The sequence below is a fragment of the Castor canadensis genome, chromosome 14 (assembly GCF_047511655.1).
Source record: "Castor canadensis chromosome 14, mCasCan1.hap1v2, whole genome shotgun sequence".
NCBI classification, from domain to species: Eukaryota; Metazoa; Chordata; class Mammalia; order Rodentia; family Castoridae; genus Castor; species Castor canadensis.
Genome location: NC_133399.1, coordinates 13,097,206 through 13,124,667, shown reverse-complemented (window position 1 = coordinate 13,124,667; position 27,462 = coordinate 13,097,206). Strand labels below are relative to the sequence as shown.

At 41.3% G+C, this 27,462-nt stretch overlaps 1 protein-coding gene and 1 pseudogene across 1 annotated transcript; one reads left to right on the top strand and one right to left on the bottom strand.

Annotated features, from left to right (window-relative positions):
- Positions 1 to 868: 868 nt before the first annotated feature.
- Positions 869 to 1,819, top strand: LOC109680462 (olfactory receptor 10H1-like). The gene has a single exon (XM_074053405.1). The coding sequence runs from the start codon at positions 869 to 871 to the stop codon at positions 1,817 to 1,819; it is 951 nt and encodes a 316-aa protein (XP_073909506.1).
- Positions 1,820 to 14,695: 12,876 nt separating this feature from the next.
- LOC109680459 (olfactory receptor 10H5-like) lies at positions 14,696 to 23,663 on the bottom strand (annotated as a pseudogene).
- Between the last annotated feature and the right edge of the window lie 3,799 nt (positions 23,664 to 27,462).

The following is a 27,462-nucleotide window of genomic DNA, read 5'->3' as shown; positions in this document are numbered from 1 at the left end:
ACATTGCCTACTTAAAAAAAATTCAGATATAGTTAAATGATTCATACAGAAACACTGAAATCTCATTTAATTGGGATTATTTACTGAGCACAACCAGGTACATTTTCTCACATCATATTGACTTAATATGGATTGTCATCTTCTAATGAAAAGTCAGTTTCTCATACCACCCTTTGAGGTAGGGAGGGGAAATGGAAGGAAGAGGGGTGGAAAAACTTGCTCAAAGTACAGAGTAGAGTAGGGATTTGAACCCGTGTCTGCTACCTCCCACCTACTTCTGTCTGAAAGGTATGTTGGGTAGACTCATGGGAGCTGGAAAACAAAACATTTTCATTTCTGTCACTTTCCTTAGAACAACAGAATCTGACTGATAGAAATTAAGATGGAATTGCTCTTGGTCCAATGTGTTATATCCATAGGAAGCAATGGATAAAAGATCTAACAAAGGGATCTTTTCACTAGGGGAACCAAGGCAGAGGAAAACTTCAGGGTATAGTTTTTGGAGTCAGCTCAAGTGTAGGCTCAAGTCTTAAATTAGGTACTTCAATAGCTTCAATTTGAGCAACATTTTTTGGCGGTAGTAAGGTTTGACCTCAGGGCTTTGTGCTTGTTAGGCAGGTGCTCTACTGCTTGAGCCACACCTCCATCCCTCCAGCAATACTCTTAGCCTTTGTGTATGCCAATATTCTCAATACATATGCCAATAAAACTCAAGATGGAGATGAAAATAATGGTACCATCTTCCTAATTTTGATGAAAGCATTAAGTTATAGGTGTGAACTGAATTAATGCTACCTGATTAAGTGATAACCTTTCTCACCCACTAGCTGACCTCTCCCTATTGAACCTCACCCCAGGCACAGCCTCCATGCAGGGAGCCAATCACTCAGCAGTGACTGAGTTCATCCTCATTGGCTTTTCCACATTTCCCCGCCTTCAGCTGATGTTCTTCCTGCTGTTTCTGCTGATGTATCTGTTCACACTGCTGGGCAGCCTGCTCATCATGGCCACCATCTGGAGTGAGCTCAGCCTCCACACACCCATGTACCTCTTCCTGTGCACCCTTTCCATCTCTGAGATCCTCTACACCTTGGCCATCATCCCACGCATGCTGGCTGACCTGCTGTCCACCCACCACTCCATCTCCTTCCTGGCCTGTGCCTGCCAGATGTTCTTCTCCTTCACATTTGGCTTCACCCACTCCTTCCTACTCACTGTCATGGGCTATGACCGCTATGTGGCCATCTGTCAACCACTGCACTACAATGTGCTCATGAGTCCCCGTGGCTGTGCCTGTCTGGTGGCCTGGTCCTGGGTTGGTGGCTCTGTCATGGGGTTTGTGGTCACAACATCCATATTCAACCTCACCTTCTGTGGCCCCAATGAGATTCACCATTTTGCCTGTCACATGCCACCTGTGTTGAAGTTGGTCTGTGGAAAAGATGTGCTGGTGGTGGCCAAGGTTTTGGGCCTGGTATGTATTTCAGCCCTACTGGGCTGCTTCCTCCTCCTCCTCCTCCTCTCCTATGCCTTCATTGTGACTGCCATCTTGAGGATCCCATCAGCTGAGGGGCGACACAAAGCCTTCTCCACCTGTGCATCCCACCTCACGGTGGTGAACGTGCACTATGGCTTTGCTTCTGTCATCTACCTCAAAACCAAGGCCCCCCAATCTCTGGAAGGAGACACTTTGATGGGCATCACCTACACAGTCCTCACACCCTTCCTCAGTCCCATCATATTCAGTCTGAGGAACAAGGAACTCAAGACCACCATGAAGAAGACTTTGCGGAGCAAACTCTACCCAGAAAATATATAATAACCTATGAATCACTAAATTAGCTTCCCAATTTCTACTGTTAGAGATAATACTCCCTCAACACATAGTCACCTGTATTTTTCTAATTCTTTCCAGTTGACAGAACCCTTTTTATATCATATTTTAAGTGTGTGCACAAGGGTTATTCAATATTAGTGATTTATTTGGGATGGAAAGAAGCATGTATGAGAAAATAACAGGTTTGGTTGTCAAAACCAAACCTTTAGTCTCTTCCCTGTCTGCCTAAATGCTGTGTTACCTAATATTTCTAACAACTCAAACCTGTTATCCAATGAGAAATGGAGGGCTTCATGCCTAACAGCACCAAGTAGGTATACCTCAGATTTTTCAATCTACAAAAGACTTTTTCAGATTATTGTATAGCAGAGCAAAAAACACCCCCTATATTTTAGCTTGCCCAATCCTATGTAAGAGAAATTATAATGAGCAATAAGCAGATTCCCAAGCAAACAGTCAAGTAAACCTTGATGTTTCAAGTGTGAATCATGAATACTTGTAGACAGGCAGATTAAGTCTTCATGGTAAATTCAAGGGAAAAATCTTGCTGAGAGATATTGTGTGCTGTTTGAAAGTGACACAGCACATTGGCCACCAGGGAAATCTCTGCTGTATAGGGACAATGATTGTGGAGCCCTGGAAGTAAGCTTATGTCATGGTCATACAGGCTTTGTTCAACTGTTTCTCCATGAAAAGAGAGACTTATAGTTGATCCCACCGAATGGAAGTTATAATTTGTTAAAAATAGCCATTTTTGTGTTGGAATAGCAAACTATACATCATTTGTTCTGAAGTATGAATTCAGCCTTTCTCCATCACTTAAGCAGTAAATACATTCTGTAACACATGGAGTGAGAGGAAGTGGGGTACCCTTTCAGTCAACACTGGGGAAACCAGAGAAGCCCTTTTTAGAATTCATGCTATGCTTTGTGTTTCTTCTTACTTCTCAGGCACATGGTGTCATTACAGCCTCACAAGGTGGGCTGTGGAAAAATAGAACCACCCCTACCCATTTGATGGTGAAATTTTTGCTCAAAGATGCACAACTCATCCAAGACCACACAGCATGGAAGAGCTAGCCTTCCAATGTGGGTCCTTTCTGACTTCACATCCTCTCCCTTCAGTGTCTTCCTATAGTAGGTTCGGTGGTTCCTAACCCAAGCGTAATGGCCATTCTCCAAATCAAATACTCCAACATTCTTAAGAGTATTTTACAGCACATGAGGGTAATTGTGACATGCCATCCTTTGGATCCTTTGCCTTAATGCTTGCTATACAGGCATTCTACTGCTTAAGATATGCCTCCAGTCCATTTTGCCATGGTTATTTCAGAGATGTGGTTTCACAAACTATTTGCCCATGCTGGCCTCAAACTGAGAGTCTCCCAATCTCAGCCTCTGAAGTATCAAGAATCACAGGGATTAGCCACTGGCACCAGGCCACCACCAGTGTTTAATGTGTCCACCTTAGTACTCAGTGAGGGAGAGAGTGTGGAACATCACTTGAAAACCCTGTGGTCAAACAGAGGCCACCCTTGGGAGGTGTATTACTCTAATTAAGAGTCATGCTCAGCCCCTCTTCTCCCAGAATCCCCCTCTCCAGGAGCCACCACTTGTCTAGTGCTTCAAGCATCCATGTATGGTCCCCATGACTCATCACATGGCAACAGCTGATAGGAAGTGACACAGGTGACACCTTGCTCCCTCAGGACACAGAGAAGTGCTGACCTGTGGGTCATGGTGTGCAATGGTTATATGATCAAATAAATTGCCTTTGGGTAAATTGCATCTTGTTTCTATGTTCATTTTCCCACCATTAACATAGATTCAATAATAACTACTAATGTATTAAACTTTTAGGATGGTTCTGCATAGGGCAGTCAACTTGGTCTGCCCCACAAAAAGCAGTCAATTAATGCTAGCTTTTCAATATAAATTTAACAATTATTTGTGGCCTCTATATCTGAAGAACTTTCGCATTTGGGGATATTTCCACAAGGCTTAGTGGAGTGACACACAGAGTATTAGGATTCTAACTAAGACATTAATCATGGTTCTCCAAAGTCAAAACCAATAATATCTGGACAGGTGGATAATAGGTAGATGATAGATAGCTAGACACATAGACAGACAGGTGGATATTTATTATAAAGTATTGGTTTATGCAATCATGGAAGCTGAAATCCCACAAAACAGAAGGTCCCAGAAAAATCTGTGGTGTAATTCAAATATCAAAGAGCCAGAGGATGGGCTGGAGGTGAGGCTCAAGGAGTAGAGTGCCTGCCTAGCAAATGCAAAGCCCTGAGTTCAAACCCCAGTACTTAAAAAGCCCATACATAATGCATACATACATTCATATATATATATGACTGAAAGTCTGTGGCTTCCATTCAAATACTGTGTCCTTTCATATAAGGGACATGAGCATCTTTAGACTTTGTTACCTGTGTGTATAAGTAGATAACGATGCTGACTTTCTGGTAATATTACTATTATGTATTATAAATTGTGACAATAGCCCTGAGGAACATAAATGAGCTAAAGTGACAGAATGTCCTAAAGGTGGCAACCCAATGGGGGAAAGCCATTGAAGGACTTCCTGAGCAGGTGACATTGGGTAAGATTTACACATGTGTAAAAAACAGAGGGAAAGCTATCCCAGAGAGAAGCTGGAGCAGGTGCAGGGGTTCTGTGGTCTGAATGTGCTTGGTTTCCCATAGGAGGCTTTGAGGCTGGAGAACTGGGGAGAGCTGGGGAGTGCATGTGGAGATGAAGCAGTGACTGATCCTGTGGCTTCAACAGCCACATGAGGTTTTCCCATGTCCTAACTATAAGAGGGCTAGCCGGATGCTGGTGGCTCACAACTGCAATCCAAGCTACTTGGGAGGCTGAGAGCAGGAGGACTGAAGTTTGAGGCCAGCCCTGGGAGACCACCCCCCATCTCAAAAATAACCAGAGCAACATGGACTAGGGGTGTGGCTCAAGTGGTGGAATGCCTGCTCTTTAAGTAAGAAGCCCTGAGTTCAACCCCAGTCCCACCAAAACAAAAAGAATTGGAGGGCTTAATAGAACAGCATTTTTCAGAATTTCCCTATGGAGACCCCTCAAGCTGTTGGGTAAAGACAGACTGAGAGGTTGGAGTGGAACTGATAGAATGGTAATGTCGCCATTTATAAACCAGCAGCCATTTTGTCCTCAGACCTCACTTGAAAAACTTCCAAGAACAGCTCCACCCTTAAACAAATACCTGTGCTCTAATACAGCCCCACCCCTACCAGAGACTACTGCACATGCACTAACTTCCTTAACCTCCTCCTTCTATAAAAGCCACACCTTGCCCAGACTCTAGGCTGTGCCATCTTTTCCCTGGCCAGCCTGGCAGTTTGGGCCTGCCATTAAACTTTGCTCTACGGGCGTGAGATTTTTCTCGTGAGCTTTCTTTGTGAGTGGCATTTTTCCTAACTGGAACAAGAGGGAAAAGCTCTGGAAGGAGAAGACTGAAATTTCATCCACAAGCAAAGGCATTGGGCCAACATGGAGGAAGAGAAGAAGGAGTGGATTGAAGTAATTAGCATCACAACACTGAGCTCCTATGAGCTCAGGGAGGGGAGTCAACTCTCTGGGCCATGCCTAGGAGACAACAAAGAATGTGGCACCCAGGGAACCATTAGCAAAGAATGGCAAACAGCCAGGAATGCAGGGAGTGGGGACTTCTGGAAGGGGGAGCCCATTAACACAGGAAGATAGGGACAGGGCTTCATGTGGTGTGTGTAAGTGGGAAGAGAGAGATGGCCAGTGGTAGTGGTCAGAGGTGGGGTCTCCATGCCTGCAGTGTGTGCAGAGGATCACCACTCAAAGATTCTGACTGTGCTTACACTGATTTCGGCATTTATCATTATTCTCTGTCACCAGATAAATTAATGCTGGATTTTTTGGTCTTTGGAGAGAAAAGAAAGGCAAGCATTTTCCCCTTTGGGAGGAGGTGAAGCTGTCACCTAAGGGGCAAGTGGCACCCAATCTAAGAGGCCACCAAAAATTCAGTGACCAAGACAAACAGTATTGAATGCAATATTTTTACTCAAAATTATTTTATTTCCTTTAAAATTGAATGTGTTTATGAGGAATGGTGTGATTGATTTGATGCATGTAAAAATTCAAAATTCATTTTTAAAATTCCATGATGAACAAAATATCAACATGTCAAATGAACAGGAAGTGCCAATCTGTCCTTTCAGGACCCTGTCTTCCTCACCTTATACTGACCCTGGAGTCTAGTATATGACACATACAAAAAGCAACATTTATTCATCAAGTGAAATTTTTGGTTGTTTTAAGTTTATAAAACAAGTAAGTATAGGAGTGAGAATAAAGCTTGTTTTAATTACAGAATGTTTTGACACTTGGTTAAGCAAAGTTGGCTTTTTCTCTGACGACCAAGGGGAACCACAGTGACATTTCTTGTAAAGGAAAAGAACTGGTGCTAAACATTTCTCATCAGGGAAATGCAAATCAAAACCCAGGAAGGCTCAAGTATAGCCTGGACTACACCCTGGGAATGATCCCCCACAGTGCAAAATTAAATAAAATTTAAAAACAATAAAAAAAGAAAAAGAGGGGGATTCCAAGATGGCAGCTAGAGGGAGGAAGCAGAAAGCGAGCCTCCTATAGTGAAATCTTGGAGAGATGGTGGAGACACACTTTGCAGGCATAATCACTGAGAAAAGGTATAACTTTGACTCCTCCATACCTCCAGCTGGCGCAGAGAATCTCCACATCACATTAAATGGAGAAATCAGCAGGGCCCCTGGGCCGCCAGTCGCCAGTGCCCAGACGGCTTGGGAAGACGCAGACCAGGTGAGCTTTTCGGTACCGCGGTACTCTCACAGACAAGCCTGGGCCAGAGCAGCATAGCCCCCTGTACAGACTGATCTCCACCAGGGGAAAAAAGAGAAACTGAGTAATAAGCAATAAGAGCAATAAAGACACGCAGGGAAGAGGGTGGGGCGCCCTGAGTGCTGAAGATTGGGGGAAGGGAATCCTTCCCGGGACTGTAAATAAACAAGCCGGGCTGGCCAGAGAGCCTCTGGTGGGAGCGGGGGCACACGCCCAGCAACCAGGAGCGGGGAAGCTTGTGAGAATGGCAGAGGGAGGAAAACTCCACAGGAGAGGAGGGAAGACCCACTTCCCACGTGAACTGTAAACAAACATGGCGGCTGGCAGGAGCAGCAGCACCGCCCAGTAATCAGGAGCAGGAAAGCTTGTGAAAGTGGCAGTGGGAGGAAAACTGCACAGGAGAGGGGGGAAGACCCACCTCACACATGAACTGTAAATAAACATGCAGGCCTGAGAATGCAGGTGCAGTGTCACCTTTCCCAGTGCTTGGAAAGGGGAAAGCCTGTAGCTCACCCCAGAGATCTGCATAAATAATGCCTCCAGCACCAGCAGGCTGACAGCAGCAGGCAGGCAAGCCAGAGTTGCAGAAAAAGGAACCCTCTTACACTGTTGGTGGGAATGTAGACTAGTACAACCACTCTGGAAAAAAATTTGGAGGCTACTTAAAAAGCTGGACATCGATCTACCATTTGATCCAGCAATACCACTCTTGGGGATATACCCAAAAGACTGTTACTCCAGAGGCACCTGCACATCCATGTTTATTGCGGCACTATTCACAATAGCCAAGTTATGGAAACAGCCAAGATGCCCCAGCACTGACAAATGGATTAAGAAAATGTGGTATCTATACACAATGGAATTTTATGCAGCCATGAAGAAGAACGAAATGTTATCATTCGCTGGTAAATGGATGGAATTGGAGAACATCATTCTGAGTGAGGTTAGCCTGGCCCAAAAGACCAAAAATCGTATGTTCTCCCTCCTATGTGGACATTAGATCAAGGGCAAACACAACAAGGGGATTGGACTATGAGCACATGATAAAAGCGAGAGCACACAAGGGAGGGGTGAGGATAGGTAAGACACCTAAAAAACTAGCTAGCATTTGTTGCCCTTAATGCAGAGAAACTAAAGCAGATACCTTAAAGCAACTGAGGCCAATAGGAAAAGGGGACCAGGAACTAGAGAAAAGGTTAGATCAAAAAGAATTAACCTAGAAGGTAACACCCACGCACAGGAAATCAATGTGAGTCAATGCCCTGTATAGCTATCCTTATCTCAACCAGCAAAACCCCTTGTTCCTTCCTATTATTGCTTATACTCTCTCTACAACAAAATTAGAGATAAGGGCAAAATAGTTTCTGCTGGGTATTGGGGGGGGGGGAGCCGGAGGGGGTGGAGTGGGTGGTAAGGGAGGGGGTGGGGGCAGGGGGGAGAAATGAACCAAGCCTTGTATGCACATATGAATAATAAAAGAAAAAAATAAAATAAAAAAAGAAAAAAAAAGAAACCATTCTCAGAACTGTCTTCAGACTCTTTTTTTTTTTCTCTTTGTCTCCCTACCTTTAATGAGAGAACAACCGAATTACACCTGCAAGCTGAAAAACTTACTGAAACTGTGTTGCATTTGAACTTGGGACACTTGGTGGGCTTTTTCTTGTGCGTGTGTGTGTAGTTTTGTTCTTCTTTATGCGTCCCCTTTGATGAGACAACTACAGAACAACATCTGAGGCACCATCTACAGGATTGGAGACTGAGACTTCACTGCATTTGAACTTGGAGGTTTTTTGATTTTTTGGTTTTTTAAAATTTTCTATTTTTTCATTTTATTTTAATACATTTTTATAAATAGATATTTTTTTCATTTACTTATTTTTTATTTTTATTCTTATCTTTGTTTTATTTTTGATTTTCAATCCTCTCTCTGTCTCTCTAATGTCTGTTCAGCTTACTGTTGATTAGTACACTAAAGCTCCCTGTTTATACCTTTGAAATCTTCTTGTCTGACACCTTGTTCTGCTTTCTCCCTCCAGTCTGTGTATTTGTTTTTGCCATTTCTTAAACTTTTTGCTTTCCATCTCAGCTCACCCTTCCATTCTAAATATTACCATTGTTATTATTATAAGCTAGAAAATACTTAATTGCACACAGTACAGGGACAGTAACACCACCAAAGACAATGACGGGAAGATAGAAAAAACAGGGAAACCAGTTTCCCCACAGCAAAAAAATTAGTAGAGGAACCAGAGGGGAATGAAGAAAACAGGTACTCAGATCCAGCCTCCAACAAAATGAAGATAAACTATGCCAAAGGACCCAATGAAGCCCACAAGAATAATTTAAAAGAAGACATACTACAGGTACTCAATGAGAATTTTATACAGATGATTCTGGATAGGGTCAACCAAAATGTACAGGAGACACTCAAGAAATTCCAAGATAACAAAAATAGAGAATTTGAAAAAACAAAAGAAGAAATAAAGGAAACCATAGAAGCACTGTATACACACCAAAGTGAAAGAGAGAACATGATGAATAAACAGATAAATGAACTCAGGACAGAAATAGACAACATTAAAGAGGAAAACAGCCAGGATATGGAAAACCTCAGAAAAAAGAACGAAACAGAACTCAAAAACAAAACGGAAGGCCAATCCAGCAGAATAGAACAAACAGAAGACAGAATCTCAGAACTTGAAGATGAAATGGTAATTAAAGGAAAAACCGAAGAACTATTAATTAAACAACTCAAGACCTGTGAAAAGAAAATGCAAGAACTCACTGACTCCATCAAAAGACCAAAGTTGAGAATCACGGGCATTGAAGAAGGAGAAGAGGTGCAAGCGAAGGGAATACATAATATATTTAACAAAATAATAACAGAAAATTTCCCAAATCTAGAGAAAGATATTTGCATACAGATGCAACAGGCCTCCAGGACACCAAACAGACCAGATCAAAATAGAACTACCCCACGACATATCATCATTAAAACAACAAGTTCAGAAACTAAGGAAAGAATATTGAAGGCTGTAAGAGAGAAAAAACAAGTAACATACAAAGGTAAACCCATCAAATTCACAGCAGACTTCTCAACAGAAACATTAAAAGCAAGAATAGCGTGGGATGAGATCTTCTGGGCACTGAATGAAAATAACTTCAACCCCAGGATACTCTACCCAGCAAAACTATCATTCAAAATAGATGGAGCAATAAAAGTCTTCCATGATAAGCAGAAACTAAAACAATATGTGACCACAAAGCCACCACTACAAAGGATTCTTCAAGGGATTCTGCACACAGAAAGTGAAACCCAACATAACCATGAAAAGACAGGCAGCACCAAACCACAGGAAAAGAAAAAGCAAGACAGTAGACAGTAACCTCAACATAGGTATACACAATCAAACCTTCAAACAACTAAGACAACTAAATGACAGGAATCACCACGTACCTATCAGTACTAATGCTTAATGTTAATGGACTTAATTCACCAATCAAAAGGCACCGCTTGATGAAATGGATTAAAGAGGAAGATCCAACAATTTGTTGCTTACAGGAGACCCATCTCACCGATAGAAATAAGCATAGGCTAAGGATGAAAGGCTGGAAGAAGATTTACCAAGCCAATGGCCCCCGAAAACAGGCAGGAGTAGCAATACTTATCTCTGACAAAGTAGACTTCAAACCTACATTGATCAAACGAGATAAAGAAGGACATTCCATACTAATAAAAGGGGAAATAGACCAAAAGGAAATAATAATTATCAACCTGTATGCACCCAATGTGAACGCACCCAACTTCATCAAACATACCCTGAAATACCTGAAACCATATATAAACGCCAACACAGTGGTTGTGGGAGACTTTAACACCCCATTATCATCAATAGATAGGTCATCCAAACAAAAAGTCAATAAAGAAATCCAAGATCTAAAATATACAATAGATCAAATGGACCTAGTTGATGTCTACAGAACATTTCATCCAACTTCTACACAATATACATTCTTCTCAGCAGCCCATGGTACCTTCTCCAAAATAGATCATATCCTAGGGCACAAAGCAAGTCTCAGCAAATATAAAAAAATAGAAATTATACCGTGCATACTATCTGATCACAATGAAGTAAAAGTAGAACTCAACAACAAAGTAAAGACAAAAAATATGCAAACAGCTGGAAACTAAATAACTCATTACTTAATGAAGAATGGATCATCGATGAAATAAAAGAGGAAATTAAAAAGTTCCTGGAAGTCAATGAAAATGAAAACATAACCTACCAGAACCTATGGGACACAGCTAAGGCAGTCCTGAGAGGAAAGTTTATAGCCATGAGTGCATATATTAAAAAGACTGAAAGATCCCAAATCAATGACCTAATGATACATCTCAAACTCCTAGAAAAACAAGAACAAGCAAATCCCAAAACAAATAGAAGGAGAGAAATAATAAAAATAAGAGCTGAAATCAACGAAATAGAAACCAAAAAAACCATACAAAGAATTAATGAAACAAAAAGTTGGTTCTTTGAAAAAATAAACAAGATTGATAGACCCCTGGCAAACCTGACTAAAATGAGGGGAGAAAAAACCCAAATTAGTAGAATTAGGAATGCAAAAGGGGAGATAACAACAAACACCATGGAAGTCCAGGAAATCATCAGAGACTACTTTGAGAACCTATATTCAAATAAATTTGAAAATCTAAAAGAAATGGAAAGATTTCTAGATACATATGACCATCCAAAACTGAACCAAGAGGAAATTAATCACCTGAATAGATCTATAACACAAAATGAAATTGAAGCAGCAATCAAGAGTCTCCCCAAAAAGAAAAGTCCAGGACCTGATGGATTCTTTGCTGAATTCTATCAGACCTTTAAAGAAGAACTGATACCAACCGTCCTTAAACTGTTCCATGAAATAGAAAGGGAAGGAAAACTGCCAAACACATTTTATGAAGCCAGTATTACACTTATCCCAAAACCAGGCAAAGACACCTCCAAAAAGGAGAACTATAGGCCAATCTCCTTAATGAACATTGATGCAAAAATTCTCAACAAAATGATGGCAAACCAAATTCAACAACACATCAAAAAGATTATTCACCACGACCATGTAGGCTTCATCCCAGGGATGCAGGGGTGGTTCAATATATGAAAATCAATAAACGTAATAAACCACATTAACAGAAGCAAAGACAAAAACCACTTGATCATCTCAATAGATGCAGAAAAAGCCTTTGATAAGATCCAACACCATTTCATGATAAAAGCTCTAAGAAAACTAGGAATAGAAGAAAAGTACCTCAATATTATAAAAGCTATATATGACAAACCTACAGCCAGCATTATACTTAACAGAGAAAAACTGAAACCATTACCTCTAAAATCAGGAACCAGACAAGGATGCCCACTATCTCCACTCCTATTCAACATAGTACTGGAATTCCTAGCCAGAGCAATTAGGCAAGAAGAAGGAATAAAAGGAATACAAAAAGGTAAAGAAACTGTCAAAATATCCCTATTTGCAGACGACATGATCCTATACCTTAAAGACCCAAAAAACTCTACTCAGAAGTTTCTAGACATCATCAATAGCTATAGCAAGGTAGCAGAATATAAAATTAACATAGAAAAATCATTAGCATTTCTATACACTAACAATGAGCAAACGGAAAAAGGATGTATGAAAACAATTCCATTACAATAGCCTCAAAAAAATCAAATACCTAGGCGTAAACCTAACAAAAGATGTGAAAGACCTCTACAAGGAAAACTATACACTTCTGAAGAGACTGAGGAAGACTATAGAAAGTGAGATCTCCCATGCTCATGGATTGGTAGAATCAACATAGTAAAAATGTCGATACTCCCTAAAGTAATCTACATGTTTAATGCAATTCCCATCAAAATTCCAATGACATTCATTAAAGAGATCGAAAAATCTACCGTGAAATTTATATGGAAACACAGGAAGCCACGAATAGCCAAGGCAATACTCAGTCAAAACATCAATGCAGGAGGTATCACAATAACTGAGTTCAAACTATATTACAAAGCAGTAGCAATAAAAACAGCATGGTACTGGCACAAAAACACACAGGAAGACCAGTGGAACAGAATAGAGGACCCAGATATGAAGCCACAAAACTATAACCAACTTGTCTTTGACAAAGGAGCTAAAAATATACGATGGAGAAATAGCAGCCTCTTCAACAAAAACTGCTGGGAAAACTGGTTAGCAGTCTGCAAAAAACTGAAACTAGGTCCATGTTTATCACCCTATACCAAGATTAACTCAAAATGGATCAAGGATCTTAATATCAGACCACAAACTCTAAAGTTGATACAGGAAAGAGTAGGAAATACTCTGGAATTAGTAGGTATAGGTAAGAACTTTCTCAATAAAACCCCAGCAGCACAGCAACTAAGAGATAGCATAGATAAATGGGACCTCATAAAACTAAAAAGCTTCTGTTCATCAAAAGAAATGGTCTCTAAACTGAAGATACACCCACAGAGTGGGAGAAAATATTTGCCAGCTATCCATCAGACAAAGGACTGATAACCAGAATATATAGGGAACTTAAAAAACTAAATTCTCCCAAAACTAATGAACCAATAAAGAAATGGGCAAGTGAACTAAACAGAACTTTCTCAAAAGAAGAAATTCAAATGGCCAAAAAGCACATGAAAAAATGCTCACCATCTCTAGCAATAAAGGAAATGCAAATTAAAACCACGCTAAGATTCCACCTCACCCCTGTTAGAATAGCCATCATCAGCAACACCAACAACAACAGGTGTTGGCAAGGATGTGGGGAAAAAGGAACCCTCTTACACTGTTGGTGGGAATTTAAACTAGTACAACCACTCTGGAAAAAAATTTGGAGGCTACTTAAAAAGCTAGACATTATCTACCATTTGATACAGCAATACCACTCTTGGGAATATACCCAAAACACTGTGACACAGGTTACTCCAGAGGCACCTGCACACCCATGTTTATTGCGGCACTATTCACAATAGCCAAGTTATGGAAACAGCCAAGATGCCCCAGCACTGACGAATGGATTAAGAAAATGTGGTATCTATACACAATGGAATTTTATGCAGCCATGAAGAAGAACTCCACTCCCAGTAATATGCCAAAACTTATGAAAACATATGCATACACAAAAGCTTATACATGAATATTTACAGCTGCATAATTCATCATAGTCCAAAAGGTTGACACAATGCAAATGCCCATCAACTCATGAGTGAGTAACAGATGTGAACTATCCAATTAATGGAATATCATGCAACCACCTGATCCATGCTACAATGTGATGAACCTTAAAAGAATAATGTTGAAGGAAAGAACTGAGACTCAAAAGGACACACATTGTATGAGTCCATCTGTGTGAAATAAATCAAACCCATAGAAACAAAACAGTATATTTGTGGTTGCCAGTATATGAGTGAAAGTCTCAGAATTTTTTTTTTTTAGATAGGGTCTTGCTGCATAGACACAGCTAGCCCCAAATTTACTATGTAGTCCAAGCTGGGCTTGAATTTGCAGTACTAGTGACTCAGCCTCCTTAGGGTTAGGATCACAGATATTTACCACCTTAACTTTTAGGGTTCAGAGTTTATTGTGGAGGCTGTAAAGGTGTTTTAAAATGGCTGTGCTGATTACTATGAAAACCTATAAATGGTTGAATTATATAGTATGTTGATTTCTCAATAAAGGTGCCCCAAAAGACCATATCTAGTCAATGAAAAATGTTCAAATGTTTCAAGTGATATAACATCACTATTCACAAGGAAGAAAGGCATATGGCAGGGCAGAGAGAGAGACAGAGATAGAGAGACAGAGGGAGAGAGAGAGAGAGAATGGAAAGACAGAGGGAAGAGTGACCAAGAAGGATAAATGAGCTTCCTCCCACCATATTCCTGCTAGAAAGCCAGCATCTTCAGGGATTCTGGGGAAAGAGTTTACTCAGCAAAGTCTTCTTCATGGTGGTCTTGAGTTCCTTCTCCTCAGACTGAAGATGATGGGGCTGAGGAAGGGTGTGAGGACTGTGTAGGTGATGCCCATCAAAGTGTCTCCTTCCAGGGACTGGGGGTCCTTGGGATTTAGGTAGATGACAGAAGCAAAGCCATAGTGCACCATTACCACTGTCAGGTGGGATGCACAGGTGGAGAAGGCTTTGTATCGCCCCTCAGCTGAGGTGATACTCAAAATGGCAGCAACAATGAAGGCATAGGAGAGCAGAATGAGAAGGAAGCAGCCCAGAAGGGCTGAGATACACACCAGGCCCAGAACTTTGCCCACTACTGGTACATCCTCTCCACAGGCCAACTTCAACAGAGATGGCATATGGCAGAAGAAATGGTGGATGTCATTGGGTCCACAGAAGGTGAGGTTGAATATGACTGTTGTGACCACAATCCCCATGACAGAGCCACCAACCCAGGACCAGGCCACCAGACAGGCACAGCCATGGGGGCTCATGAGCACATTGTAGTGCAGTGGGAGACAGATGGCCACATAGCGGTCATAGCCCATGACAGTGAGTAGGAAGGAGTGGGTGAAGCCAAATGTGAAGGAGAAGAACATCTGGCAGGCACAGGCCAGGAAGGAGATGGAGTGGTGGGTGGACAGCAGGTCAGCCAGCATGTGTGGGATGATGGGCAAGGTGTAGAGGATCTCGGAGATGGACAGGGCACAGTGGAAGAGGTACATGGGTGTGTGGAGGCTGCGCTCACTCCAGATGGTGGCCATGATGATCAGGTTGCCCAGCAGTGTGAACAAATACATCAGCAGAAACAGCAGGAAGAACATCAGCTGAAGGTGGGGAAAGGTGGAAAAGCCAATGAGGATGAACTCAGACATGAAGGTGAAGTTTAAACCAGGTATGGCAGCCATACCTGATGGGAGACAGAAAACATTACTCAGTGTTTAGGAGCACAAGGGTTCCCAGTGAGTTCTGGCCTCCAAGAACATGTGAGAGGCTCCTTCACCTATCCAAGATATGATTAGTCGACCTGCAAATGCGTGTTTATGTTATCATCCCTTAGCATTCATAGGGCATTAGTTTCAGCACAGCCCTATCTACCAGATATCAAAACTTCAGGTGCTCAAATCCCTTTTGAGAATATAGCAGTGTTGCATAGAACCTATGAACATACTCTCAGACTTTAAATCATGTTTAGATGACTTAGAATATTGAACACAATATATTGTGATATAAGTAGTCATCATACCACATTTTTAAAAGAATTATCAGAAGAAAAAAATGATATTTGCTTAATATAGACACAGGAATCACAGACCTAATACATTTTTGAAACACAGATGTAGGATTCATGAATACAGGAAGAACTGTAATAATGTGTTGAGGTTTGAACAAAATCATGGATCTTAAGTACATGACCTCTGACAAGAACTCAATAAATAGTGCTACTGATAAAAACAATTATTATTACTACTATGTTTAAATCCCAGTGCTAGGACCTCAGTGTTTCTACTCAGTGACATGTCGGTTGAGTCTCCAATTCGAAGGTACATGACTTGGCTGAGTACCGTGTCTCAAGCCTGTAATCCTAGTTACTTGGAAGGTGTGGATAGGGATAGTCATGGTTCAATTCCAGCCCAGAGAAAAAGCTCACAGGACCCAATCTCACCAGGTGGTGTTCCCCTGTCATCCCAGTTACACAGGAAGTAAAAATAAAGAGAATTATGGTCCAAGCATAAGGCAAGACCTGGTCTCAAAAATAACTAAAGCCAAAAGGGTTAGGGGCATGGCTAATGTGATAGAGCACCTACCTAGCAAGTGGGAGGCCCTGAGATCAAACCCTGGTACTGCCAAAAGGAAAGAAATAAATGGTAATGAAATTTGAAATGACAATTAAGTCTAATTGATTATATGATAGAACATAAATGGTATTAGTAGAAAAACTGGCAAAACTTCAGACCTGTAGTCTGCTTAAAATAATTGTGGTGATGTTAAATTCCTGATAATTATACTAGGGTTATGTATTGTACTGCTGAGAGAAGTTATGTGAGAAAAGTACAAGAATTTTCTGTATTCTATTTGCCAATTGTCTCAAGTTGTTTTTTTTAAACATGAAAAGTAAAACAAAAGGAAGGCACTATTCAAATTAGCACCAAAAATGATTAAGTGTATAGGCTTTAGTTTAACCCAGACCATAGAAGGCATCCATGGAAATCAACTAAACCTCTCATGAACAGAAAACATGGCAGATAATTTTTAAAAATCTTGAAATTGAAAGACAACAATAGCCAGATGGTAATTCTCCCACATAGATAATCTCCCCAAAGATGTCCTCATAAAATATGTAGTTGGAGTTCTTGAGAAAGTGACACACTTATTATAAAACTTCCATGACTAAATAAAGATCCATGAATAACGAGTCTAACCTTGACATAGATGAGGGAAAGGAAGCCCTAAAAAGTAGACAAAATGAAAGCCTTAGACAAAGATCAGGCCTTGATAGGTGAGATCACAGCACACATTTAATAGGCAAAGGAGGAATAATTCAGAGAGGCTGTTGACAAAAGTATCTTTCTATAGAAATAAAAGATACTTTCAAAGACAGAATCAAGACTAATTAAAGGGTCTAACTGTGGAAGATAAAAATACACTAACTACAAGAAAAGTTTGCCAGGTACTTGGGGGGCAAAAGCAGAGGATCATGAGTTTGAGACCTGCCTGAGCAAAATTAGTGAGACACTACCTCAAAAACAAAAACTTCCAGGAACTGGTGACTCATGCCTGCAACCCTAGGTATTTGGAGGTTGAGATCAGGAGGATCTCGGTTTGAGGGCAACCCAAGCAAAAAGTTCTAGAGGCTCCATCTCAACCAATAGGCAGACATGTGTGCATCTGCACCCCAGCTGTGGTGGGAAGTACAAAATAGCAAGACTGAGGTCCAGGCCAGCCTGGGCAAAACCAGTCATTCCTTATTTCAAAAATAACCAGACAAAAACAGGCTAGAAGCTTGGCTCAAGAGGTAGAGTGTCTGCCTAGCAAGTGTAAAACCCTGAGTTCAAACCCCAGTACTCAAAAACAAACAACAGGAAGGAAAACATTTAAAATAAAAAGCAAATAAATAAAATAAGTGTTGGATGATTGTTTTTCATTGTGGGGACTTCTTAAAAATGAAATCAAACTATTAAAAGAAGAAAATCCTGAACCAAAAACTAAATAAAGGTGATCAAGACCAATATCAACATCACAGATCTTTGAAACAAAGAGAATCATGGATAAAGTTAACACCTGATAGTCTGCAAGAAGATATGTGCAGTATTAAAAACACCTGTAATCACAGATACCAGGAGGCAGGTCAAGGTTAGCCCAGACAAAAAAGTTAGTAAGAATGAAAAACCGCAAGGAAGTGACATCATCTTTCATCAGTGTAAGAAAATTTAGGGAGCTCGATGCTGCTACAGGTTGGCCTACACTAAAGACAACAATTTTTTATATACTTCAAAATCACACCAGAAGAGACTGGGGTTTTCCAACCTGTGGAAATCATAAATGCTTGAGGACATGGATATGATGTTTACCCTGATTTGATCTTTCCACATTATATACGTGAATCAAATTATCACACAGGACACCATAAATGTATACAAACATTGTTAGTCAAGTGAAAAAAAAAACCTAAGGCAGCCATTCCATCAAGGACCTGGTAGTTCATCATCAAATACAGGACACTTACTCTATGACCCATACACACAGCTCCTGGAAATCCACTTGAAGACACTTCTCACACAGGTAAAGGGATGTGACCAAGGACACTCAGTGCAGCATTGTGTGGGATGGCACAGAGTTGGGGCAGCCTGAAGAACCTCACAAGCTGGGAAAGTGGGGGAGTAAAAATGAGGTGAATTCACATCATGAAATCCAAGGAAAATTTAGGAACCACAAACTTGACATAAATACAGTAAAATGGATGACACATTTCTGAGTGCAGAGAGGAGATCCCAGCACTGAATAATGTCTATGCAACAGGACCTATGTTGTAAGAATCCAGGCAAACAGGACACACTTTGAATGAATTATGACAGGTGCATGGGGAGTGGAAACAAGAGTAGCAAATGAGAATAGATAAGTATAAATTAATAAAATAGGGTTCTCACAGTTTTGCAGATCAACCAGGATAAAATGTCATTTGTTGACAAGTAAAATGAACTCAAAAGCCTGCCATTCAAGTTCACTAAAAATGTGTGAATATACATATATTGTTTTTCATACAGATATATATGTATCATTGACTAACTCAAGCTACTGTCTTGACAAGTTTCCAAATGTTCCCCGTGGGACAAGGTTTTCTCCAAAATCACAAAGTTGACCAAAAGCCTGCCTGGAGGACAGTTGCTATGTGTTCTTTCTTGGCAAAGGTCAGTCTAGTGCTTGTGTTGTAGGACCCAGAATGTCACCTGGGAGATGGACAATTTGACTCCACTCAAGGAAGGGTCATCACACATGTGAAAGAAACATGCATGGGCTAGTGGGAACTTGGCCAGCTAAACCAATAATGTTAACACTAGCCACAACTCATTCTTCCTATTCCTCATTCCTCCCTCCTTCAGCCACCATTTCTGGACCACACTCCCTGGCTGTCCACCATGGGAACCCAGTCCCAGCTTTGATCTAGGGCCCTGATCTCTGGCCATTGTGCCTGCCCATTGTCTTCCTCTTCTCCAGCCCTCCTCATTTCACAGGGACAAATAATTTTTGGAGACAACTGCAGGTTGTGGAGTTGTGCAGAACTTGAGCTAAAACCACAATTCTCATTGTGTGTTGGGATAAGCAGTGTGAGAACCCCATGGGATTGTCACACCAAGTGCTCAGCACAAATTTCTGAAAGCTTGACAGCTGACACTGTTAACACTGCTGTCATCTATCACCATTACTAATGGTAGCCTGTTGAGCTGGTCCTCACTTATCATTCCCTGACAGGTGACCCATGTTGGTGCTGTAACTATCCAGAACGTCAATCTCATACCAGGCTAATTTTTCCTGATAGTGTGAATGTCTCCCAACTCTCAGCACCTCAAGGCAGGAGTCCTGCTCATAAATGCACAGATGCTACTAATAATTAGTTTTCCAGGTCCCTTTCTCCATGGAATGTTGTCCAGGCTACACTTTTCCCCAACAACCTCTTCATGAGGCTGTCCAAGGGGGATCTCCAAGTTCTCTGCAGGTACCTGGATCTACGTGAGAATAAACCCAGGGTCCTTTTCATTGCTGCAGGCTTCCAGACTCAGCTCTAAGCTGGTGCATATGCAAGCAGGCTACCAGATCCTGTCCCAGTGCCCTGGTTTCTCAAGAGACACTATCCAGCCTATGGAGCACTCTCTGCTCATGCACCTGTATTATAGAGCTAAGATGTGCACAGGTGCAAAAGCAGACAGAGTTCCACAGAGACCCAGGTACCCTGGTTCCAAAATATACACTGGCAATGACACTCAGTGAACACTCAGCCAGACATGATAACATTGTCCTTTATTCTGCATATATCTACCTAGCAGGGATAAAGGCCAGTACTCATTTGAAAGAGGGATAATCTTGGGGCACACAGCAGCCACATGTCCAAAAGCTTTGTGTTGGTTGACCAGTGCCCCCCACACACACCCAGAATTCATATCCACTTGGAACTTCACAATGGTACCTTGTTTGAAAGAGGGTCTTTGCAGATTTAATTCAGGAACATATCTTGAGATGAGATTGTCATGGATTAGGGTGGGCTCTAAATCCAATAACTAGAAAAGCAGAGGAAACAGAGGAGAGGACATGTGAAAATGGAGAGAGAGGTTGGAGTGATACAAACACCTGGCTGAAGAGGCAATGAAGAATTTTTCCTGAGTCTTTAAAGGGAGCATGGCCCTGCTGACACTTTTGCTTCAGAATTCTAACCTCTGGGGGTGGGGAAAGGAAAAGGGAGAAGGAGAATTTCCCTTGTTTTAAGTTACCAGGGTGTAGCAGTAACTTGCAAAAGCAGCTACAAAAATCTAATAGAAGCTTGGAACCAGTGGCTCATGCCTGCAATCCTATCAACTGAGGAGGCAGAGATCAGGAGGATTGTGGGTCATACCCAGGCACAGCAAATAGTTCAAGAGATCCTATCTCAAAAATACCCAACACAAAACAGGAATGGTGAGAGTGGCTCAAGTGGTAGAGCACTTCCTTAGCATGTATGAAGCCCTGAGTTCAAACCTCAATACCACATTTTAAAAAAGAATCTAATATAGATGCACATACAACCCCACACACACTCACCTACAGTGCAAGCATAAGCACACCAGCATGCAGGATGACACAGTCAAACTTGCCCGTCTGCCTCATAAATGCCCTCCCCCACCCCAGCAAGGGGAATGCACTCCACCTCAGAATGGACCCTGGAGACCCAGCTTGGAGGTGCATTGCTTTGGGAGGGCAGACCTCCTCTCCATGTTATTCCACTGTCCTCTCTTATCCCCAAATCAGGGCCTCTTACTACTCCAGTTTTCACTGATCCTCATGCCTTCTGCCTTCCAGCACCCAGAGCACTTACCAGTTCAGCCTGGAAACCAGCTCTGAAAGCAAGGCTTCACTTACCTTCCTTGCAGACCCTTGGGGATGCCCTGAAGCCCACTGTGGGGTAGACTGTGGGCAGAGCACTAAGGTCAAAGTGAAGGAGCAGGTTTATCTCTGCAGGTGTCTTTCCCAGTGGTGGGTTCCCTGAGGCCTCAACACAACCTGTCTAGGAATGAAGAATGCACAGCCCTTACAGTCCAAGGAGGGGGCTGGTGAGCTGAAAATGTGCCTGCCATTCCTCCCATCTATCTCCCATTATCTTTGTATTTCCTCTCTTCATCTTCCTGTTTTCTCTTTCTTCCATCTTTTCTTCTTCCCTCCCTCCTTCCTGGGACCACTTTCTCCCCACCTCTCTCTCACACCTGCCTCAGTTTAGACACTACTCCTCCCAGAAAATATCATCTGTGTCCATCACAGTCCTATAGGGTATCGAGAGTAGCTGCTTCTCAAAGTCTAAGCTTTTGTCAGGAGGACATCCCTCTCTCAACAGGTCCTGGCAAAGGAGTTTGAAGTGTAGATGTCTTGTCTTCAGACAAAATATCCTCTATTGTTGACTCTGGAAAGACAGACACAAATCCTCCCTTCACGTTTTCACGTAGGTTTCTGTGAATCACCATTTGTTCATTGTATTATATCCAGTTTCTCTAAGTATATTTGTGAACTACACAGGATATTTGTAGAAGGCTTATACTCCAATAGTCAAAAGCTTTGAAAATCTTGTTAATTTTCCTATATAGTAACTAATTTCTACTTGTAATGTGATAGTAATTTCAACGTCATTATGCCAGAAATTGAACTGGTATTTTAATAAATAATTCCATACACTAAAAAAAGAACTTACTGTCATGTTAATCTCTATGTTTTTGATGGGGTGGTGAAGGAATGGTTGCCTGCCTGCCTAGCAAGTGTGAAGCCTTCAGTTCAAACCCCAGCACCATCAAAACAAAAATGACTTTGATAATTTGTCAAAATAAGTCTTTTTTGAAAGGTTTGAGAACCATATTATATAGATAAAGCTGACAGACCAAAACAGTGAAATAATAGCTAAAATTTATTGACAGGAAGAAATTACCCAAAGAACAAAGGCAAAATGAAGACATTTGCAGGACAACAAAAGTTTGGAAAGTTATCACCAGAGGAAGTTCTAAAATATGTACTTACAGGAGGCAAATATACCAGAACCAGTAAGAAAATGCAAAAAAAGGTAAAAATTTAGGTAAATCTAGAAAATATTTTGTGTAAAGAAAAGAAGTGTCTAATTGTACATAAAGCACTGAATGAAAATACTGGATAATAATGTATACAAGGAAGGGTGTTGGAAAACAAGACTAAAGCTAATGAATATCCATCCATTGTTTGGGATAGGATGCAACATACGGTTTATACACGTATAGCAAAACTGTCTATAGAGAAAATCCAAAAGAAGCAGCAAAATAACTAATTGAAAGCATGAATGAATTAGAAAGAAGATACAAGACTGTCACACAAAAATCAAGTGTTAAGCGGACATGGTGGTACATGCCTGTAATTTCAGCACTCAGGAGACTGAAGGAGGAAGATAATGAGTATGAGGCAAGCCTGTACTACAAAGTGAGAGCATGTCTCTAAAAATATCTGAACATCGGTGGCTCACACCTGTAATCCTAGCTACTCAGGAGGCAGAGATCAGGAGGATCTAAAGCCAGCCTGGGCAAACAGTTTCTGAGACCCTAGCTTGAAAAAAACCTATCACAAAAAAGGGCTGGTGGAGTAGCTCAAGGTATTGGTCCTCAATTCAAACCCTAGTACCACAAAAAAGTACCTAAAAATAATAAAATGAACAAAGATCAAGAGGACAATCTAAAAAACATTTTGAAAATGCAAATGTTTAAACCTGATACCACTTAGAAAGGCATCACAAAAATAAAACACAAGGGAAAAGAGATGTTACATTTAACAGAAGTGGCCCACCACCATCGGGCACAGAATTGAAACCAAAAATTAACTTGCAACATGGTTCCAAATTCTTTCAGCTGCAGCATCAGGACAACCATATGCATTAAAGAACCTAGGGGTATTGACTCACCTGCATGTTCAGGTTTGCACAGCCACAGATCGATGCAGATCTGGAGGGGGCCATGACACTCAGCTCCAGCCCCTGAGCTACAGCCTGGGAACTGTCCTGCCTGCATAGGAACCGGTGCTGCCGACTTGGCCTTGCCAACCTCAGTTCCACAACAGAGCCTGCCACATCCCTGAAGCCTGGCCCTGACCCTTCCACCTGGGGTCTGGAAGTGGTGACACCCAGTTGGGTCCTCACCAGAAGATGATGCATGGATCCCAAAGGAGACATGTCTATGAGTGCCCAGCAGGGTGACCTTTATTATATTATAAATCATAGACATTGTCATGTAAGTGACTCCAGCAATCTCACCTGTGGTGTGAAAGGATGTTGATTACTCAGGAACCTTGTACATGCGACTTTGGAAACTGACCTGAGGATGGCACTTTCACTTGTGGGCCCTGAATAATCCTGACTCATTTTCAGCCTCACCTGGCCATGGACCACAGCAGCATGGATTACCAGAGACCCATCCAGTGTTCTAACAGCAGAACTCCCAGAAATGGAGTGAATACCACACTCATCAGTGTGGTAGGTAACAGGCCCAAGATCTGCAAACCTTTAAGCAAACTTCTAAGCAAACCTCATCAAAACACAAGCCAAACACAGAGCCAAGGTCCTAGAGACAAACCAGAAAGGACATATACCCACTAGAGACCCTGGGAGCAGGCCTCCTAAGGGGATCACAGCAGTCCACAAGACCCACGTCAAGTCCTGTTCAACCACTATCAGAAGCAATTCTATTCTCCAGACAACCTCATAAGACTTCAACTAGCAAAAAAAAATCTGTAAAGACTGAAAGGTAAGGTGCTGGTGGCTCACACCTGTGATCTTAACTGCTTGGAAAGCTGAGATTGGCAGGATGGTCAGGACAGGAAAATGCTTTGCAAGACCCAACCTCAAAATAACCAGAGCAAAATGGACTGGAGAAGTAGCTCAAGTGGTAGAGCATCTGCTTTGCAAGCTCTGGACTCCTGCATTCAAAGCCCAGTCACACCAAAAAAGACTGAAAGAAGGACTTTTTCCTTCATGTGCACAGACACCAACACAAGGCTATCTGGATAAACAAGAATTAGGCAAACGTGACAGCACTACAGTAAAATTAAATAAAGTTCCATCAATTAGCCTCTTAGAAATGGAGAAAGAGAAAATACCTGAAGACAACTCCAAATAATTATTGTTACAACGTCCAAAGAGATGCAAGAAAAATAAAGAGCTAAACACAATGAGTAAAACAATGTATGAAAAAATGGGAAGTTTGATAAAGAAACAGAGACAGGACCCGAGGGTGTGGTTCAGTGATAGCACACTTAACTAGCATATGTGAAGACGTGGTTTTGATTCCACAGAACCAGAGAACGAAGGGAGGGGAATCACATATATCCTGGAGCCAAAGAAGAAAATGAACTAAAAATACAGTATACAGCTTGAACAGCAGGCTCAATCAAACAGAATAATTAGAAAATTCAAATATAATAGGTTAGGAATTATCCAATTAGAGCAACAAAAAGTGGGAAACAGTTGAAAAAGAGTGAAGAGAGCACCATGGGCCTATGAGACAACACCAAATTCAATACAAAATATGGGAATATCAGGAGAGGCAGAAATGCAAAGAAATACTGTGTAAAAACTTTGCACATCTTACAAAGAATATGGACATGTAGATTCAGGACCTCAAACTGTTCCAAAGAAGATCAATTCAAAAATAAGGATAATCCATGACACAATATAATCAAATTGGCAAAAGTCAAAGACAGAATCTGACAGCAACAGGAGTGAAGAAACTCATCATGTATGAGGGAACCACTATACAGATAAGAGAACAGTTCTCAACAGAAACTGAAGGCCAGGAAGGAAGAAAATAACAGGTCCAAAGTGCTAGAAGGAGAAAATTGCCAAGCAAGGATATTATACCCAGCTAAACTTTCCATCTTTCACAAATGAAGAAAAACATTTCAAGACACAAAAGCTGAGGGAGTTCATCATGAGATCAGCCTTAAAAAATGCTAACAGAGGTTCTTGCAGCTAAAAAGATGCTTTAAAAAAGTATAAAACATATGGCATTATTAAACTCACAGGTAAAGGTAAAGTTTTAGTCAAATTTAGAATCATCTAATGCCATGAAGGCAATGTGTAAACGATGTTGAACTTCAGAATAAATTAAAACACAAATCTATTAAATACCTATAGCTGTAATATTTTGTTACTGGAGATTCAATATGTGCCATGTTCAGGTTTGCACAGCCACACCCAATAGCAGATTTGGAGGGGACCATGACACTCAACTCCAGCCCCTGAGCTGTAGCCTCTCTAAAACCTTTGCACATCTTAACAAAGATATAAAATGATATTAACAGCACAAAATATGAGTAGTACAGAAATAATGGTACAGAATCCTCAAAGGAAATTATAGTTAAGTGTTGTTAATTGAACTCAGAATATCAAAACCATAATATTTTAGGTAATCCCTGTGGTAACTACAAAGAAAAAAAAACTGTAATAGAGGCACAAATGACAAACAGAAAAGCATCACAGCCAGGCACCAGTGGCTCTCGACTATAAACCTGTCTACCCAGGAGGCAGAGATCAGGAGGATTGCGATTCTAAACCAGCCCAAATAGTTGAGACCCTGTCTCAAAAAATCCCATCACAAATAGGACTGAAGTGTGGATTGGCTCAAGGTGTAGGCCCTGAATTCAAACCACAGCATCACAAAAAAAAGAAAAAAGAGCATCACAGCATGTGACTAAAGAATATAACAAATAACAAAGGAACACAAGATTGAAAGAAAAAAGTCTGTAATGAAAGTGAAGACGGTAGACTAGTACCATCCACCAATCATCTAGCATCTCTAGGAGATAAAACCGGAGGTATGGTGTGCTCCACCTCTGGGCCTCTCATTTTCCTTACCTTAACTCCCACACAGAATCATTTACAACCACTCAATCCCCCGTAGAGCACCCCAAGCATTCCGCCAACTGGCTCTTGTTGGAGATCACTGCCTCAGTCACATTGGGCTTTTCTGGTCTATGACCAGACATTTGTAGGTACCAGAGACAAGTTCCAGCTGGTGAAAAGCTAGGGTGCACTCTTTCCAGTCCTGAGAAACAGCACAACCTAGAGTAAACACAAGCTGGAGGTATGGCTCAAGTGGTAGAGTGCCTGTTTGCAAGTGCAAAGCCCAGAATTCACATCCCAGTATCAACAAAATAATCCAACAGTAGAGTAATGACAACCAAATCTAACCACCAACCAGGTGGTTCTGGAGCTCCTGGTGGAGTACTTGCTTAAAACATATGGGCTGAAATTCCAACCAAACTGCTATATAACGACAGTGTATAATAGAGTGTGTGACAAAAAAGTAAAGTCTTTGACCAAAGCTGATATGGAGCCAAAGGTCTGCTATCAGCACACTCAGTAAGGTGAGGTAGGAGGATCACTTGTTTCAGATACCTGAGCTACATGGTGTGTTTTCTGATACCCCAGCTTTCCTAGCAAGCCCCTGTTACAAAAACCAAGGGTGAACGCCATTGGTGTGTCAGACCTATGATCCTAGCTACAGAGGAGGCAGAGTTCAGGACGATCATGGTTGAAGTGTTGTGGAGGGAAATAATTCAGGACACCCCATCTTGGAGATACCCAACAGCAAATAGAGCTGGAGGTGTGGATCAGCAGGAAGAATACCTGCCTAGCAAGCATGAGGCCCTGATGGCAACCCCAAGTGTCACCGATATAAAAAATAAATAAATGAATACATAAGAGGCAAATAAGAAAATGTGGTGCATGTTCTAGACCTAGCCTACTCGAGATATTCTCTACCCTGAATGACAAATAGCATTAGCACCACCTCAATTTCACATAGGATAACATGCAGGTGTTTCACATAGGGACATGTTTTGAAACAGAAAATTTGTGAATTTAGGATGAAAGAAAAATGGAAAAGAGGACATCAAAATCTGGGTTACATACTACAGGTGTGTAGATAAAACCACCACTTTAAGTTGTTCCCCCAAAATCAATCTAAATATCA

What these genes read in the sequence shown, in the direction of transcription:
- LOC109680462 (XM_074053405.1), top strand. Translation starts at nt 869, where the DNA reads ATGCAGGGAGCCAATCACTCAGCAGTGACTGAGTTCATCCTCATTGGC.